Source organism: Scyliorhinus canicula, chromosome 17 (assembly GCF_902713615.1).
Source record: "Scyliorhinus canicula chromosome 17, sScyCan1.1, whole genome shotgun sequence".
Lineage (NCBI taxonomy): Eukaryota > Metazoa > Chordata > Chondrichthyes > Carcharhiniformes > Scyliorhinidae > Scyliorhinus > Scyliorhinus canicula.
The window spans coordinates 36,328,528-36,344,386 of record NC_052162.1 but is presented as its reverse complement, the minus strand read 5'-3'; the positions used below and the strand labels follow the sequence as shown (position 1 = coordinate 36,344,386).

The window sequence follows — 15,859 nt, the reverse complement described above, 5'->3', positions numbered from 1 at the left end:
GGCATGAGCCTCCTGCCCACCCTGGGAAGAGGCTGCCCTGACACCCCCCGCTCCGCCGCATCCAACATGCTATAGAGCTCCGCCCGCGAAGAGTGCTGCTACTCTCTCTGGGTCATCTTCTTGGCTGGAATAAGAGAGTCTAGGGAGTGGAGTGCTTATAAGCATCTCCAGCTTGCCGAGCTCTCCAGCGCCAATGCCGGCCCTAGCGAATCCAAAGCAGGGAATGAAAATTGCTCCAGATTCATGTGGGCAAAGAACTGGCCCATTAGCACGTCCTGAATTGCTCCAAAAATAGCTCTCCCAACGGGAATGCGAACCACACGCAATTCCGCAACCCGGCGGCGGGTTGGAGAATCCCCGGAGGGGGGACGCGAGAATCGCGCCTCGACGCCCTGACACCGGCTTCTCCATTCTCCGGCGTCGATTCTCGGGCGCCCGCGGGATTCCCGCCGCGCCAGTCGGGGGCCGTTGACAGCGCCCGCACCCATGGCGATTCTACAGGCCCCTGGAAGTTGAGTCTGCGGGGGCTGTCCTGGAGGGGGGGGGGGGGGGGGCACGGTGGCCTGGCCTGCGATCGGGGCCTACCAATCGGCGGGTGGGCTGGTTCCATGGGGGCCTATTTTACTCCGTGTCAGGCCCCTGTAGGGCTCCGCCATATTTCCCGGGGCTGGCGCAAGAAGGGAACGACCGTGCATACGCGGAAACACGCCGGCCATAGCGCACATGTGCGGAAATATGTGGACCGTTCGCGCATGCGCGAACTCACACGGTCCGTTCCGCGCTGGCTGGAGCTGTGGGGACCACTCTGGCGCCAACCTAGCCCTCTAGGAAGGGGACCTTTCCCCATTATCGTCACCATTGATGCCAGAGTGGTTGGCGCCACTTTTCGCGCCAGTGTGGGGGCAGCCCCATTATTGGAGAATCCCGCCCTTTGTCTCACAAACTAAGAATATTGCCAGAAAGTGACACACTCTTCAAAATAAATTCTTCACCTTGATTAGTGCAGCATTTCGCACAAAGGTCTTCTCATTCCTCAAGGACTTGTCGAAGTGAATGTCTTGGCGACACTTTTTACAGTTAAAGGTGGCGGCATCGCTTTTGAGCCTGCAGTAATTTAGGCAGTGATTTGTTTTGTGGCGAATTATAAAAGTATGGTCGTCATACATCACTATTTATAGTGGATGGCATGTTTTAAATGCTTATAAAGAAACCGCTTGAATCTCTACCCTCCTTGCTATTTCTGCTGCTTCAACTTGGGCTGATTATTTTCGAGCAACATTTGTCAAGCCATTAGAAAGGAGCTCTTGGCAAGATTAAGCGCCTATATCAGGACTAAATGTGGTTAATCTAATTTCATCTAGACTGGTTGAGATAAATAAGATAAATGCCATGCAAAGATTAATCTGACGAGGGTATTAACATTGAAATGGACCATTCTTTGTTTATCTTTTGTTCAGTTTTGTTTAAATGTAATCCAGACATGACCAACCAGAATTAAAGTTGACGTGAAGCCCTGTCGGTTTTCTTACATGGGAAATGTAGAATAAATTAATTAGCAGTTATCCATCAGCCTTTCACTGTATTTATCTGCATGTTGTCTCATTTCAGCCGGGTTTGCGTCATTCGAGGCCAGGTGACGGCAGTGGATGAGACCCCGCTGGTTGGTGTGAACATCAGCTTTTTGAACCATTTAGATTATGGATACACGATCAGTCGTCAGGATGGCAGGTGCAGCAGACAGTTTTCTCTATTCCCTCAGATCCTCTTGCCAGAAAATGCATCCTGAGTCAAATCTGCTTGTTCGTTGAAGGCAGGATGCTCATCAATGTGACATGAAAAATGAGGCTGAGATAGGAGCCATATTTATTTAATGGGGAAGCGTGATTGTGAATTTTTAACAGGGAAACTGGAACAATCATTGGTAATGCAATAAACAAAAACAGCTTGTGCAAAAATCTGTGGAGAGTGAAATCTAGTTAACTTTTCAGGTGACTGATCTGTCACCTTTCTGTTTTTACTTTGAATTTCCAGCCGCAAGTTTCTGTTGCACAGTGTAATCATTGGGCTTGTGGTAAATAAAATTATTGATTCCTGTTGGCTTTCTTACCTTGTAATCATAATCCTTCCCAATAACAGGATAATAGATGAAAACCTTTAATAAAATATGAGTTAATTGTATCACTTTAATCTATAGTGCAATCTTGCTGACAGGTTTCGAATATTTTAAAAATTGAATTTCTAACCCATCTTGATTAGAGTCATATACATGTTTAGAGCGTGGAAACAGGCCATTCGGCCCAGCTTGTCCATGCCGCCCAGTTTCTATCACTTAGCTAGTCCCACTTGCCCACATTTGGCCCATATCCCCCTATACCAGGGGTGGGCAAACTTTTCCGTGCAAGGGCCACATTCAGAAATTCACAATTTTAAAGGGCCGCATAGTATATTAAGTAAAATAATTAATATTTTAAATAGCCAAAATAAAAGGTCTTTAAAGAAATAAAAGCACATTTATTTGAAAAACAAAGTAACTCAGTAAGTAACAGAACAATGTCAATGAGAATGAAGCATCTGACTGCAGTCATTTACCAGTTTGTTGAAATCAGGTGTCAAGTTGCTTGTGCTGATCCTTAACACTGACAGAAGCACAGCCTAGCCGAGTCAACGATAAAAACGCGCGTAGTGGGGTGGATGAGTGGGGCTGCCTTATTGGTCGGTTTAGTTGGGTGTGCGACCAATAGGAGTCCAGGTTACAAACAATAATAAGGCTTATTGTTTGTAACCTGGACTCCTATTGGTCGCATACCCAACTAAACCGACCAATGAGACAGCCCCACTCATCCACCCCACTACGCACGTTTTTATGCAGCCCGCCAATGAGGTGCCCGGAATCATAACCGGCATTTTTGAAAAGGCGCCGGGGAAAAGCCGCTGAAGTAAATGCGCTTATTCAATAAGCGCATTTACTTCAGCGGCTTTTCCCCGGCGGCTTTTCAAAAATGCCGGTTATGATTCCGGGCACCTCATTGGCGGGCCGCATAAAAACCTTTGCCGGGCCGCATGTGGCCCGCGGGCCGTAGTTTGCCCACCCCTGCCCTATACCCATCCTGCCCATGTAACTGTCTAACTTTTTAGAGGGAAAATATTGTATCCGCCTCTACCACTGCCTTTGGCAGCTCATTCCAGATGCTCACCACCCTCTGTGTGAAAGAATTTCCCCTCTGGTCTCTTTTGTATCCCTCCCCTCTCACCTCAAACCTATGCTTTCTAGTTCTAGGCTCCTCTACCTTGGGAAAAGATGTTGACTATCTACCTTAACTATGCTCCTCATTATTTTGTAGACCTCTATAAGATCACCCCGAAGCCTTCTACCCTCCAGGGAAAAAAGTCCCAGCCTATCCAGCCTATCCTTATAAGTCAGACCATCAAGTCCTGGAAGCATCCTCGTAAATCTCTTCTGCACTCTTTCTAGTTTAACAATATCCTTCCTATAATAGGGTGACTAGATTAGTTAATGGAATTATTCTGCAGCAAAGTAGATTCAAGTGGGGAAGAAAATAATCACATTCTAAGTAATATTCTAAAACTAGTGTTTCAAAAATTTGATCAAGAACACACTTCAAATATCTCTTGTCCAAATTTGGAGAATATGACATCTCCTAATATACTGAGGCCAGTATTTTCTGGCCATGTATTTTCTGGCAGTATTTTCTGGCAGGAGGATTGGGTGACATTCAAAAATCCATTGACTTTTAGCAGGACTAGATGACCCTAGCAGTGGGTGGGATTCTGAAAATCTGGGGCTGGATTCTTCGCCGGCGGGATGCTCCGTTTTGCCGGCAGCCTGGGGGTTTCCCGACGGCGTGGGGCTGCCTCACAATGGGAAACTCCATTGACCAGCCGGCGTAACAGAGCATCCCGCTCACGGAGCAAAACAGAAATGTGGCACAGCGGGGCGGAGAATCCAGCCCCTAACTTCTAACTACGTCACACCTTGGATTTTAAATAATAATTTTTTTTTTACTTCATGTTCAATTGAAAAGCAGTAGTCAATGTCTGTTATATTACCATAAGATAGCAGGAGCCAAAATCTTTCCCTGTCATCATGTTTGAAACCTGTAATGACATTTTAGATATCATACTTGAAATAAAACCAATGAAATCTACAATCAGCAGGTACTGTGCTAGAAGTGCCCTTGAAAACTAAAGGATGATAAAGCTGACTGTGTGCCACATACCTATCCCAATCTACGTCATTGACACTTTAAGTGTCCAACCTCAGTCAGGCTGTTTGAGGAAAGCACATCCCTATGAATCATAGAATCCCTGCAGTGCAGAAGGAGGCCATTTGGCCCATCGGGTCCGCAGTGACCCTTCGAACGACCACCCTATTTAGGCCCAATCCCCCGCTCTATTCCTGCAACTGCACCCTACGGAGAAATTTAGTGTGACCAATCTACCTAACTTGAACATCTTTGGACTCTGGGAGGAAATCGAAGCACCCGGAGGAAACCCACGCAGAGACAGGGAGAATGAGCAAACTCCACACTGACAATCATCCAGGGTCGGAATTGAACTCGGGTCCCTGGCGCTGGGAGGCAGCAGTGCTAACCACTGTGCCACCATGCTGTGAGGGGGGCGATAAATCCAGCCTTCTGTCTGTCTGTACTTGGCACTTAATATAATAGCAGAATTGCAATGCAATAAGGCTTTCACCAAATTTAATTAATTGAGTTGAGTACTGACAAGCCTTGGAATGAATTTATCACATTGTTAAAAGAACTCTTCAAAGTAGGCAGTATACTTTGGAACTTCTGGCAAATAATTATCCCCTTAATGAATCTTAAAATGATTTTTGTTTCCTTCTTTTCATATGAACATTATTGCGCCAATGGGTTCCTTAAAGAGTCCAAAAATCAGTGTAAATTGTAAAGCTTGTTACTGACAATTTTATTTGCTCATAAAGATTATCCAGTTCTCATAGTGAAGCAAGAGGCAAGCGAAGATAGCAAAATGTCTCAATCAATTGACTTTGAAAATGCGAAATATAATTGATAGTTGAACAAATTTTCCAGATAGTTCATTATAAGGTAGCTGCAAAAGAAATCAAAGACTGATGTGGAATAATGTTCCAAATGGAGTAAATAGTACAATCAAAGGCAAACCCCCTTATGTGTTCAAAGATGGTTTAAACTTCAATAGTCACTGAAAGTGAAATTTATGACAACTATATTGCTTAGATCATCTTCATATCAAAGTCTCATCCAATGTTACATTTGATTTATTCTTAACATTTACTTATTTGGAATTCTTTTTCTCTTTATTTCCAGCTTTGATCTTGTCGCAATTGGAGGAATCTCTGTCACTCTTGTCTTTGAGCGTGCTCCATTTATCACTGAAAACCGTACTCTCTGGTTACCGTGGAACAGATTTGTTGTTGTGGATAAAGTCATCATGAAGGGAATAGGTTCTAAAGCTCCATTCTGTGATACCAGTAGCTTTGCTACTCTGAATCCAATTGTCCTTCCTTCGCCCCTGACTACGTTTACAGGATCTTGTCCAGAGAGAGGACCAGCCATCCCGGAAATACAAGTAGGAATAGCTGTTTTCAGAATTTTGATTTGTTAAAATAATTAATTATGTTTTAATATTTGTTTGCGGAGACAGCAGTAATTCTCTGGTCGTTGCGATTCAATTTTCCGCTGGTAGCGCAGTCCACGCCAGTGGGTTTTGCGGCGGTGTGGGGTGGTTACAAGGGGAAATCCCATTGACAATTGACGGGAAGATAGAATCCCGCCGCCAGCGGACGGCACGCGGCCAAGAAACACGCGACTGGTGGACCGGAGAATCCTGCCCAAGTTATCATCCTTCAACATTGCAGCCTTCCATTCGTTGAGAGTGGTAAATTCTGAAACATAAAGAAGAATCTAAAAGAATGTTAGTAACATGTTAATGCTATTGCTCAGTTTATCTATTGCTGCAGTGCCTCCAAGTACCTTCGGATAGGCAATGCACATTGCATTTTCTAGTTGCATTGTAATGTAGAATTTCAATCCATGAAAATGTTTACCAGATCTCACAACAAAGCAAGATAGTCCTTTACTTCAGTTGTATTTGTTGAATTCATGTTACAAGACAAACTGCATTCGGCAGTGTCACTATGTATTTGAAAGGTATGCCTACCTGAATTCACGAACAGAAGAGCCAGCTATCTGGGCAAACAAATAATGATCTAGAATGGGTTAACCAATTATTTCAGGGCAAAATGTACATACTCCAAAATCCCAGAGTGTTTTTCTATTGATATTCTGGGGCTGGATTCCCCACACCAGCTTTAAAAGGCTGGCGTTTCACTCTGGACTTTCCTTAAGAAAGTCCTGAGTGATTCTCCCATCTGCAGGGGGCGGGCATGGCCCCGGAGTAGTTCTCGCAGCTCTGGCTGCGGATACGGGCCCCGCACTTCTGGTCGGGAGTCCGCGCATGCGCACACTGGCAGCCTGCTGCGGCCGCCCCGTGCGACAAGGCAGACTCGCACCTCGGACCGTGATGGAAGAAGTAGGTCCCCCCGAGGTCGCACATGCCCACGGATCAGTGCCGCCCGATTGCTTGCCTGACCATCCACGAGGCCCCCACCACCCCCGGTGAACGACCCCCCCCCACCAGGGTGCCCACGGACTGAGTCTGACGTCCCCGACGGCCATTAGGTGGTTAGAACCACGGCGTCGGGAACTTCGCCAGTTGTGCGTGGAGTATCGTGGGGGCGGGGGCGGCCTCTGTCAACAGCCCACTATAGTTCGCGCGTGCGATTCTCGAGTGATTCCCCGGGGACTACACCGGATTTCGGTGTAAACGGCCGAAGCTTGTCGCAGATGCTCTTAGAATCCCACCCCTGTTCTTTCGCTGCAATTCCTTTGCTGGGAGTGCAAAGAAGAAAAAAAAGAACTCAGAACCCCAAAGCACTGCAGCCAATTAAATACAAATGGAACGTGTAACAGCCAAATTCCACACAGCAAAATCCCACCACGAAACAGTACCTGATCTATTTGTGATGTTAATTGAGGGATAAATGTGAGCCAGGCCGTTAAACAAAAACCAGCTGTACCACTGGTGTGTATGTGTGCTGGCGGGGGCATCAAGGATATGGGTTTGGATCCACAATATAGTCAGTTGTAGTGTCAGAGTGAAAAAAAAAAACATTTATATAATGGCTGCCACATGCAATGTGAGTGCCCACACAGAAACCCAAAAATTCCCATGAAGATTGAGCGCAGTGTTGACCCCCTTGAGTTATCACACAAGTACAACTGTGCCAAATAATTTAACAGCCTGTGCATTAAATCGAATCGGCTGCATACTACAAATAAAAATTAGAGGGGATGTTGATCACATGTAAGGCTTTCTTTTTAGAGGGAGAATAAAAAAAGGGTTTTTATTTACATAGATCTTTAATACATCTCACAGAAATGGCCTAAAGCACGCCAGACTCCAGAATTATCATGAGGTGCAGGTATTATGGTTCTGTGGGTAAACATTTTGCACACACCAAGGTCCTATAAACGGAGAGAGGAAAACCAATGGGACAGGAATGGGAAGCAGCAACACTCTGAACTACTGCAACGCATCAAAGAGAATAATGGATGGTAACATCTTGGCAGTCTGACTCTCTCCACACAAAAGTTCTCTTCCATGCAGGTATTGATCATCAGATGTGAAATAATAGTATAATGGGACAGAAATGCAACAGAACAGACCTGACTAACCACCACCATGTTTTTATTTTATAAATTGAGAGAGCCCAATTTGTTTTCCAATTAAGGGGCAGTTTAGTGTGGCCAATCCACTTACCCTGCACATTGTTTGGGTTGTAGGGGTGCGATCTATGCAGAAACGTGGAGAAAGTGCAAACTCCACACGGACAGTGGCCTGGGGCCAGGATCGAACCCCGGTCCTTGGCACCGTGAGGCAACAGTGCTAACGCTGCGCCACCGTGCCGTAGCACTGTTGCCTCACAGCTCCAGGGTCCCAGATTCCATTCCAGCCTCAGATGACTGTCTGTGTGAAGTTTTGCAGGTTAGGGGGATTGGCTACATGAAATTGCCCCTTAGTGTCCAAACGATTAGGTGGGGTTACTGGGTTATGGGGATAGGGTAGAGGCATGGGCTTAATTAGGGTGCCTTTTGAAGGGCCGGTGCAGACTCGATGGGCCGAAAGGCCTCCTTCTGCACTGTAAATTCTATGATTCTCTGATGATACTACACACCATCATTAACATGCAGAAGGTGGTGTGATCTATTGTCAAGGGAGTGGACAGAAAAACAGCTGTGAGCATTTTACGAGTGAAGATTCAGTGGAAGGGATTAAGTGGAAGACCACCCTGCCCTATTTCTTCCCATGAAGTGACATATTGTGCCATCTGAAAATTTCCACAATCGTGCATAGACCTCATATTTGTAAAATAGGTTGCCCGTTTTATTGTTGTTGTGAAGTGTTTTTAGCGATTTGCTTCGGTCACTGTAGGGGAACGAAAGTGATGGATTTCCATGTATGTCAAAAAGTGTTCGGTGCTCAGAGGTTCAGAGCTATTTTGGATTTTTTTGTTCCACTGCTTTGTGTTTTCTTTTCTTCCTTGCTTTTTGTGCAGGTTCTAGTTATATTTGAAGGTTTTTTTGCTTGACCCCACCTCTGGGATTCTCAACATTTCAAATTTTTGATTGCCTTTCAAGTGTTCAAGCATTTTTGAGTCACTGCTTGTTGTGACCCCATTGAACATCTTCTCTGAGAGATTACATATTGGATATAATATTGTGAAATAGTTAGGACCATAGCATCATGTGGTTTCTGAATTTCTTCTTCGGTGATCAATTTGCTTGCAATGTGTCCATTCTCTAAATTGATTCCATTTTTGTCTTTCTTTTACCATTTAAAAAATGGAATATAGCTATATACAACAGAGCAAGAGGTGATCAAAATTGATCAAAATTGTCCAGTGTCTCTCTGAGAGTTTCTGCTCGAGATTCTAAAGTACTGTTGAGGTAATCAGTGAGCAGCTTAGTGCCAGCAAGAGTTGCCTTTGGTGTAGTTTTTTTCATGTTCCTCAATAAAATTTACTTCTACATCATAAAACAGTTATGTTTTCAGTGTCGACAGTGTCAAGAGCAGCACGGAAACACAGTGTTTAGCACTGTTGCTTCTCAGCTCCAGGGTCCCAGGTTCGATTTCGGCTTGGGTCACTGTCTGTGCGGAGTCTGCACGTTCTCCCCGTGTGTGCGTGGGTTTCCTCCGGGTGTGCCAGTTTCCTCCCACAGTCCAAAGATGTGCAGGTTAGGTGGATTGGCCATGGTAAATTGCCCTTAGTGTTCAAAAAGGTTAGGTGGGGTTACGGGATGTGGAGGCAATGTGGGCTTGGGTGGGGTGCTCTTTCCAGAGGCCAGCGCAGACTCGATGGACCGAAAGGCCTCCTTCTGCACTGTAAATTCTACGAATTCTATGAATGGGCCTTTGTTATTTTCGATCTTAATTTCTGTGAATAATAAGCACAGGAGTAAATTCATTACATGTTTTAGAGCATATATCCTCACAGATTATCAGTTTTGTGTAATTTTGGATATTAATGAGAGTAAAATCCACTCACCATGAAACATAAATTATCATTTGCATGAGACTATAAAACAATGAACAGAAGTGAGCTGAACCCTGTATTGTTGACTTTTGCTGTGAATAGGGAAGACACGGACAATTTCTATCAATGATGATGCTAATAACAATTATCTGTGCAGATGGACTCATCAGATCTCTGTGCTCGAAGTGTCATCTTCTGGACCTGTCCTACCAATTTATCAGTGCTCCCATTTCACTCATTCATCACAAGCACTATGAGTAATATTTCAGCTTGACTTATTCTCTATGGGCGCAATAAGTTCATAAGATATCGGAGCAGAATTAGGCCATTCGGCCCATCGAGTCTGCGCCGCCGTTCTATCATGGCTGATATGTTCCTCATCTGCTACCCACAATGTTACAGACCAAGAGCTGGATTGCAAAATCATCTCCTCCCTAGAATACATGACCTAGGAGTGGGAGTAGGCAACTTACCCTCCCGAGCTAAACACCCTCAATGTGATCATGGCTGATCCCATTCTGGCCTAACTCCAGCATCCTGTCCGTTCTCCATAACCCTTCAGCACATTACCAATTAAAAATCCTCCTTAAATTTACTCACTACTCACAAGCGGCTATTGGATAGGTACATGGGTTACGGTAGAATAATGGAGTGTAGATTAATTTTTTCTTAAGGGCAGCATGGTAGCATTGTGGATAGCACAATTGCTTCACAGCTCCAGGGTCCCAGGTTCAATTCCGGCTTGGGTCACTGTCTGTGCGAAGTCTGCACATCCTCCCCGTGTGTGCGTGGGTTTCCTCCGGGTGCTCCAGTTTCCTCCCACAGTCCAAAGATGTGCAGGTTAGGTGGACTGGCCATGATAAATTGCCCTGTGTCCAAAATTGCCCTTAGTGTTGGATGGGGTTAATGGGTTGTTGGGATAGGGTGGAGGTGTTGACCTTGGGTGGGGTGCTCTTTCCAGGAGCCGGTGCAGATTCGATGGGTCTGGTGGCCTCCTTCTGCACTGTAAATTCTATGATAATCTATGATTTATCTAGGACAAAGGTTCGGCACAACATTGTGGGCCGAAGGGCCTGTTCTGTGCTGTATTTTTCTATGTTCTATGTTCACTGTCCCTACATCCACAGCACTCTGGGGTCGCGAATTCCACAGATTCACAACCCTTATGGGGAGAAGGCAGGAGAATGGGAATGAGAAACTATCAGCCATGATTGAATGGCGGAGCAAACTCGATGGTCCAAGTGGCCTAATTGTGCTCCTGTGTCTTATGGTCTTATGGTCTAAGTAGGGTGGGATTCTCTCATCCTAGGCCGGGCCGAAGAATCACCGGAAGCGGTGCGAAGCGTGTGACGCTGTCCCGATGCTGGCCTGCCGATTCTCTGGTGACCAGAGAACCACCGCCATTGGGGCCAGCACGGCAATGGTTGGGGCCCGCTCTACCCGGCGTCCCTGCCGATTCTCCGCACGAGATGGACCTTGCGGCCTCGCAAAGGATCTGAGTCTCGCCAGTGCCATCCACGTGTGGGCTTACCCGGCGGGATCTCGGTGTGCATACATCCGGGGGCAGCCTGGTGGTAGCGAAGGGGAGTCCGACCCCGGGGGGTGCCTCCGCTGTGGCCTGACCCGCGTCGGGGCCAGCGCGGAGAAGGGAGCCACTGCGCATGCGCGCATTGGCGCCGGTCCCACTGCGCATGCGCAGACCCGTGGCGCCCATCTGATGCCGCATTGGCAGCTGGAGTGGCATGGGTCGCTCCAGTTCCGTGCTGACCCCCTGTTGGGGTCAGAATTGCTGCTCCTGCGTGCATGTTGATGCCGTCGAGAAACGCAACGGCGTTTACAACAGCATCAACACTTAGCCTCAGGATCAGAGAATCCCGCCCGTAGTTTTTCCTCAAAGCTGTTTTAAATTAGCTCCCACTTATTCTAACAATATGACCTCTCGTTTTAGAATGCCCCACAAGAGGAAGTATCAGCTCCACTTCTACTTTATCCATATCTTTTCGCATCTTGCATACCTCAATTAGATCTCCCCTCATTCTTCTAAACTCGCGAGAACACAGGCCTAAACTGTTCAATCTCTCCTCATGTGACAAACCCCTCATCTCTGGAATCAATCCCGCGAACCTCCTGTGTACTGCCTCCAATGCCACTACATCTTTCCTCAAATAAGGGGACCAAAACTGTGCCCAATACTCCAGGTGCGGTCTTACCAATGCCTTGTATAGTTGCAATAACACTTCCTTATCTTTATACTCCATTCCTTTTGCTCTCTATTCCATTTGCTTTCCTTATTATCTGTTGTGCCTGCGTGCTCGTTTTCTGTGATTCATGCACGAGGACACCCAGATCCCTCTGCATCGGAGCATCCCAAAGTCTTTCCCCATTTAGATAATAAGTTGCCTTTCCAATTTATCAACCAAAATGCAAGACCTCCCATTTAGCCACGTTAAACTCCATCTGCCACATTTTAGCCCACTCTCCTGACCTATGTATAATCATTCTCCGACCAGCTGCCAGGTTAGAGAATCGGCGGCGGGCCGCATGAATCGGGCAACGCCGCCCGGATGCCGGGACGCGATACTCCGCAGAGCGGAGAATCGGTGCCACGGCGGCCGGCGTGGTCGGTGCAGAAATGGTAAGGTTTTGCGCCGACTCTCTGTCCCGGGCCGGCATGAGCCGGCGCGTCGATTCTCTAGCCCAAATGGACCGAGCGGCCGTCACCAAAAAGCCGAGTCCCGCCGGCGCCATTCTAACATCCTCTGAGCATGCGGGACAATGGCGTTGAAGCATCCTGGGGCGGCCTGTGGGCGGGGGGGAGGGGGGTCCGACCCCGGGGTGGCCTCCATAGTGGCCTGGCCCGCGATCGGAGCCCACCGATTGGCGGGCCAGCCTCTCTGTCAGGGGGCTTCCTTTCCTCAGCGCTGGCTCCTGTAGCCCTGCGCCATTTGGCGTGAGGACCGGCGTGGGGAAGAGGTCCACTGCGCATGCGCTAGTTGACGCCGGCCCAACTGCACATGCGCAGACCCCGCAGCGCCAGGTTCACGCCGGGAATGGCAGCTGGAGCGACATGGGCCGCTCAAGCGCCATGCTACCCCACTGTGGCCCGGAGGATCAGGTCTCGAAATGGGCGCTGACGCCGGAGTAAAACTCTCCCATTTTTACACCGGCGTCGGCACTTAGTCACCCGATGGGAGAATCGTGCCTCGCGTTCTTATTTCCTCATTGCAACTTACTGTCCCATCTATTTTTGTCTCATCTGCAAATTTGGCTATGGAACATTGGCAATTTATTGGAAGAGTTCGAAGTGTCATTTATGGAAGGTTTTGCTGGGAGTTTCCCGTCGACTCTGTCTACCGGTTCCCCACTGCTATCTAACCACAGTCGCTTTTTTAGGGCCTTGGGGTGTTTCTTCCCAGTCACGTCCACACTTAGAATTATTTTCATCACATGTTGGCCAGAACAGCTCCTCAGAAATCAGGCCATCATTTTGGAAAGGTGCCCTGATCGCAAAGAGGGCTTGTGTCACCTCCCACATGCATGGGCATTACCCCACACCCCTCCAAGTGATGACACTCTGCTATGGGGTCGCTGAGGGGGCCCCCTTTTCCAGGCCTTCCCAAAACCCCTTTCAGGACCACCCCTTCCAGGACCCTCACCCTTAACCCGGCCAACCATCCAGAGGCCTCTTCATACCCCCCTCCACCCTCTTTTCATGGGCAGGACCTGACCCTTGGCAGTGCCACCCTAGTATCCAGGCACCCTATCAGTGCCATCCAGGCAATACACCTACTGGCTTTACAGTCAATGTGCCAGCCTGGCAATGCCAAGCTGCCACTGTCCAAGGGTGGAGGCCAGGGGGCCAACCTGTCCTGTCCCTGACCACCCAGGGGTCTCTGATGACCCAAGCGACCCCCCTCCGGGTTCCATTTCGCTTGGTCCAGTACAGAACAGTGCCGCTGAATCGCACCCCTCGTCTGTAAAGGAAAGTCTGTCACTGGGGGCGATATTATCCCACTCAGCAGTATGTAATCCTGCAGATAAATATTGTCATCTACAGCATCGTCATACTTTGACTAACAATGAAAAACATCTTGTCGGTCAGTACTTTCATCAGTGGTTTATGTCCATCAATTTTAATGGACAGAAAATCATATAAGACACCTCCAGCTCCATGGTGCCAATAAGAACTCCCATCAATTTAAACCATGCATCACAAGCACAAATTTATGATATCCTCTCCATAAATATCCTTAATTCTCTTGCAAGCTAAATGGAATTGTGCCCACAACTGTTAAATCACAATTATCCTTCATAAAGCAGGAAGACAAGCTGATGTACTTAGCATGAACTTACTTTTGTGCACCAGCTCGAGCTTGGCAAAACCCTGGGCTTATTGTTATATTGATAGGCTGCCCACGAAACTGATTTGTGAAGTTGACAGGGTGAAGGTAGAGTTTTCATTGGTTGGAGTAACCTGACGTGAAATTGACAAACTGAGAATAGGGACTAAACATTTGCACTTCTAAATCAAATAAAGCAGCGTGCATGTTTCAAAATTCCATGCTTAAAATGGAAAGACGTTGGTAGTGGGGAGTGAAACACTTTTAGCTTGCAGTGCCTTCGAGGGTAAAGATCCTTCCTCTGCCACATGGATGTGTTTCAGCGACAGCGACATGAGCACTTGCTAATGACAGTAGTGTGGCATTTTTCACACCACCCATACTGTTGCCTGACTGAGTGAAATTACCAGATTTGTGCTAATGTCAGGGTATTTTTGTATTGGGCCTATGTCCTTTGCAGAATGGGATTGAGATTACCAAAACTAAATTTGCAAAGGCATTTACAGCCAATAGACAGGAGATTTTCATCCCATCGGTTTGGGCTGGATATCCACCCAAATTTCCAAACCATTATTGCAGCAAATGAAAAGATTTTACTGTGTTCATCGTTATACCAGAAGTCCACTGTCTCATGGCACAAACGCATTTCAAACTCAAAGATATGGACATTCTTTGGCAGGTTGTACAGGAAGAGATTGCTATCCCAGCCAGCTTTGTGAAGCTCAGTTACCTCAGCAGCCGTGCTCCTGGATACAAATCAATACTGAGGATTATCATGACTCATGCCTTTATTCCAACTGGACTAATCAAGGTTCATCTCATGATTGCTATTGAGGGGCGGCTCTTTCAAAAATGGTTTCCTGCCGGACCTGACCTGGCATCCACTTTCACATGGAACAAAACAGATGTTTATGGCCAGAAAGTCTCCGGCCTCACCGAAGCAGAAGGTATGTTGTGTAATTTAATATTTCCCAATGAATTGCCGAGATTTGTGCAAGCACAAAAGCAAGTCAATTATTTGAAATTATTTTCTATCTGATAAGTCTTTGAAAAATGCTGTGTTAATCTTGTTTGTTGTGTGTTTGAGTACATGCGCAAAAGTCAAAAGTGATAAGTTACTGCTGATTAGAATTTATTTGATTGACTATTTAAATTGGGCTGAACACCTTCTCAACTGAGTCATGTTTATTATTTTTCCTGTGCGGCAGCACTTTATGTATGCTAAAATAATAATGTTGAGAAAATATATTGGGCATCAGTTTTTATTTCATGCAATATTTAGTCCCTGCCATTAATTTAGTTTTGATGATCCAATCTGCACAATAAAGGCAAGTTTCAAAACAAATGTCTCCCAATTTCTGAGAGCAGCCAATTGCTGCTTTGGAGCAGCCATTAGCTTCTTTTTCAGAGCTGCCTTTAAAACATGCTTCAGCAGTCACAGTCACTATTTTTAATCTTGTGACAGGGAGGAAAGGACTGGGATTCTTTTTGTCACTCTTTCCCACTTTAATAAAGTTGTAATTTCACATTTGGGACTTAACTTACCACCCTATTTTCCAATATTTATTATCTACAAGTCACCGTGAAACCAGTGTTGCCAGCCAGGTAACTCTTTTCCTACAATGTATGTATACTAGAAGTAAACATGATGTAGCATCAAAATTATTAACCCATTATAAAATCTATTTTGAGTGAGAGGTATTCAATCAAAACTAATGCAATCCTGAGAAAGCCTTAGCTTGGACTCCCAGTGTGTACTCAATGAGCTGATCATGGTTGGGATATTACAATTGACTTAAAAAGCAGTGGGAATTATTCCATGTTCCCATTCCTGCCTCTGTTATTCAATGATCCCTGCTGAAAGTGTGTTTGTGTGCATTGGGTGAGAATGATATTGTTT

At 46.3% G+C, this 15,859-nt stretch overlaps 1 protein-coding gene across 5 annotated transcripts in view; it reads left to right on the top strand.

Annotated features, from left to right (window-relative positions):
- Nucleotides 1–15,859, top strand: part of tenm1 (teneurin transmembrane protein 1) — a 1,865,819-nt gene that overhangs the window by 1,681,976 nt on the left and 167,984 nt on the right. For all 5 annotated transcript variants that reach the window (XM_038774907.1, XM_038774908.1, XM_038774910.1 and 2 more), the window contains 3 exons: nt 1,609–1,728; nt 5,331–5,592; nt 14,639–14,906. In XM_038774907.1, the coding sequence (XP_038630835.1) occupies nt 1,609–1,728; nt 5,331–5,592; nt 14,639–14,906 (650 nt within the window). The remainder of the gene's footprint in view (nt 1–1,608; nt 1,729–5,330; nt 5,593–14,638; nt 14,907–15,859) is intronic.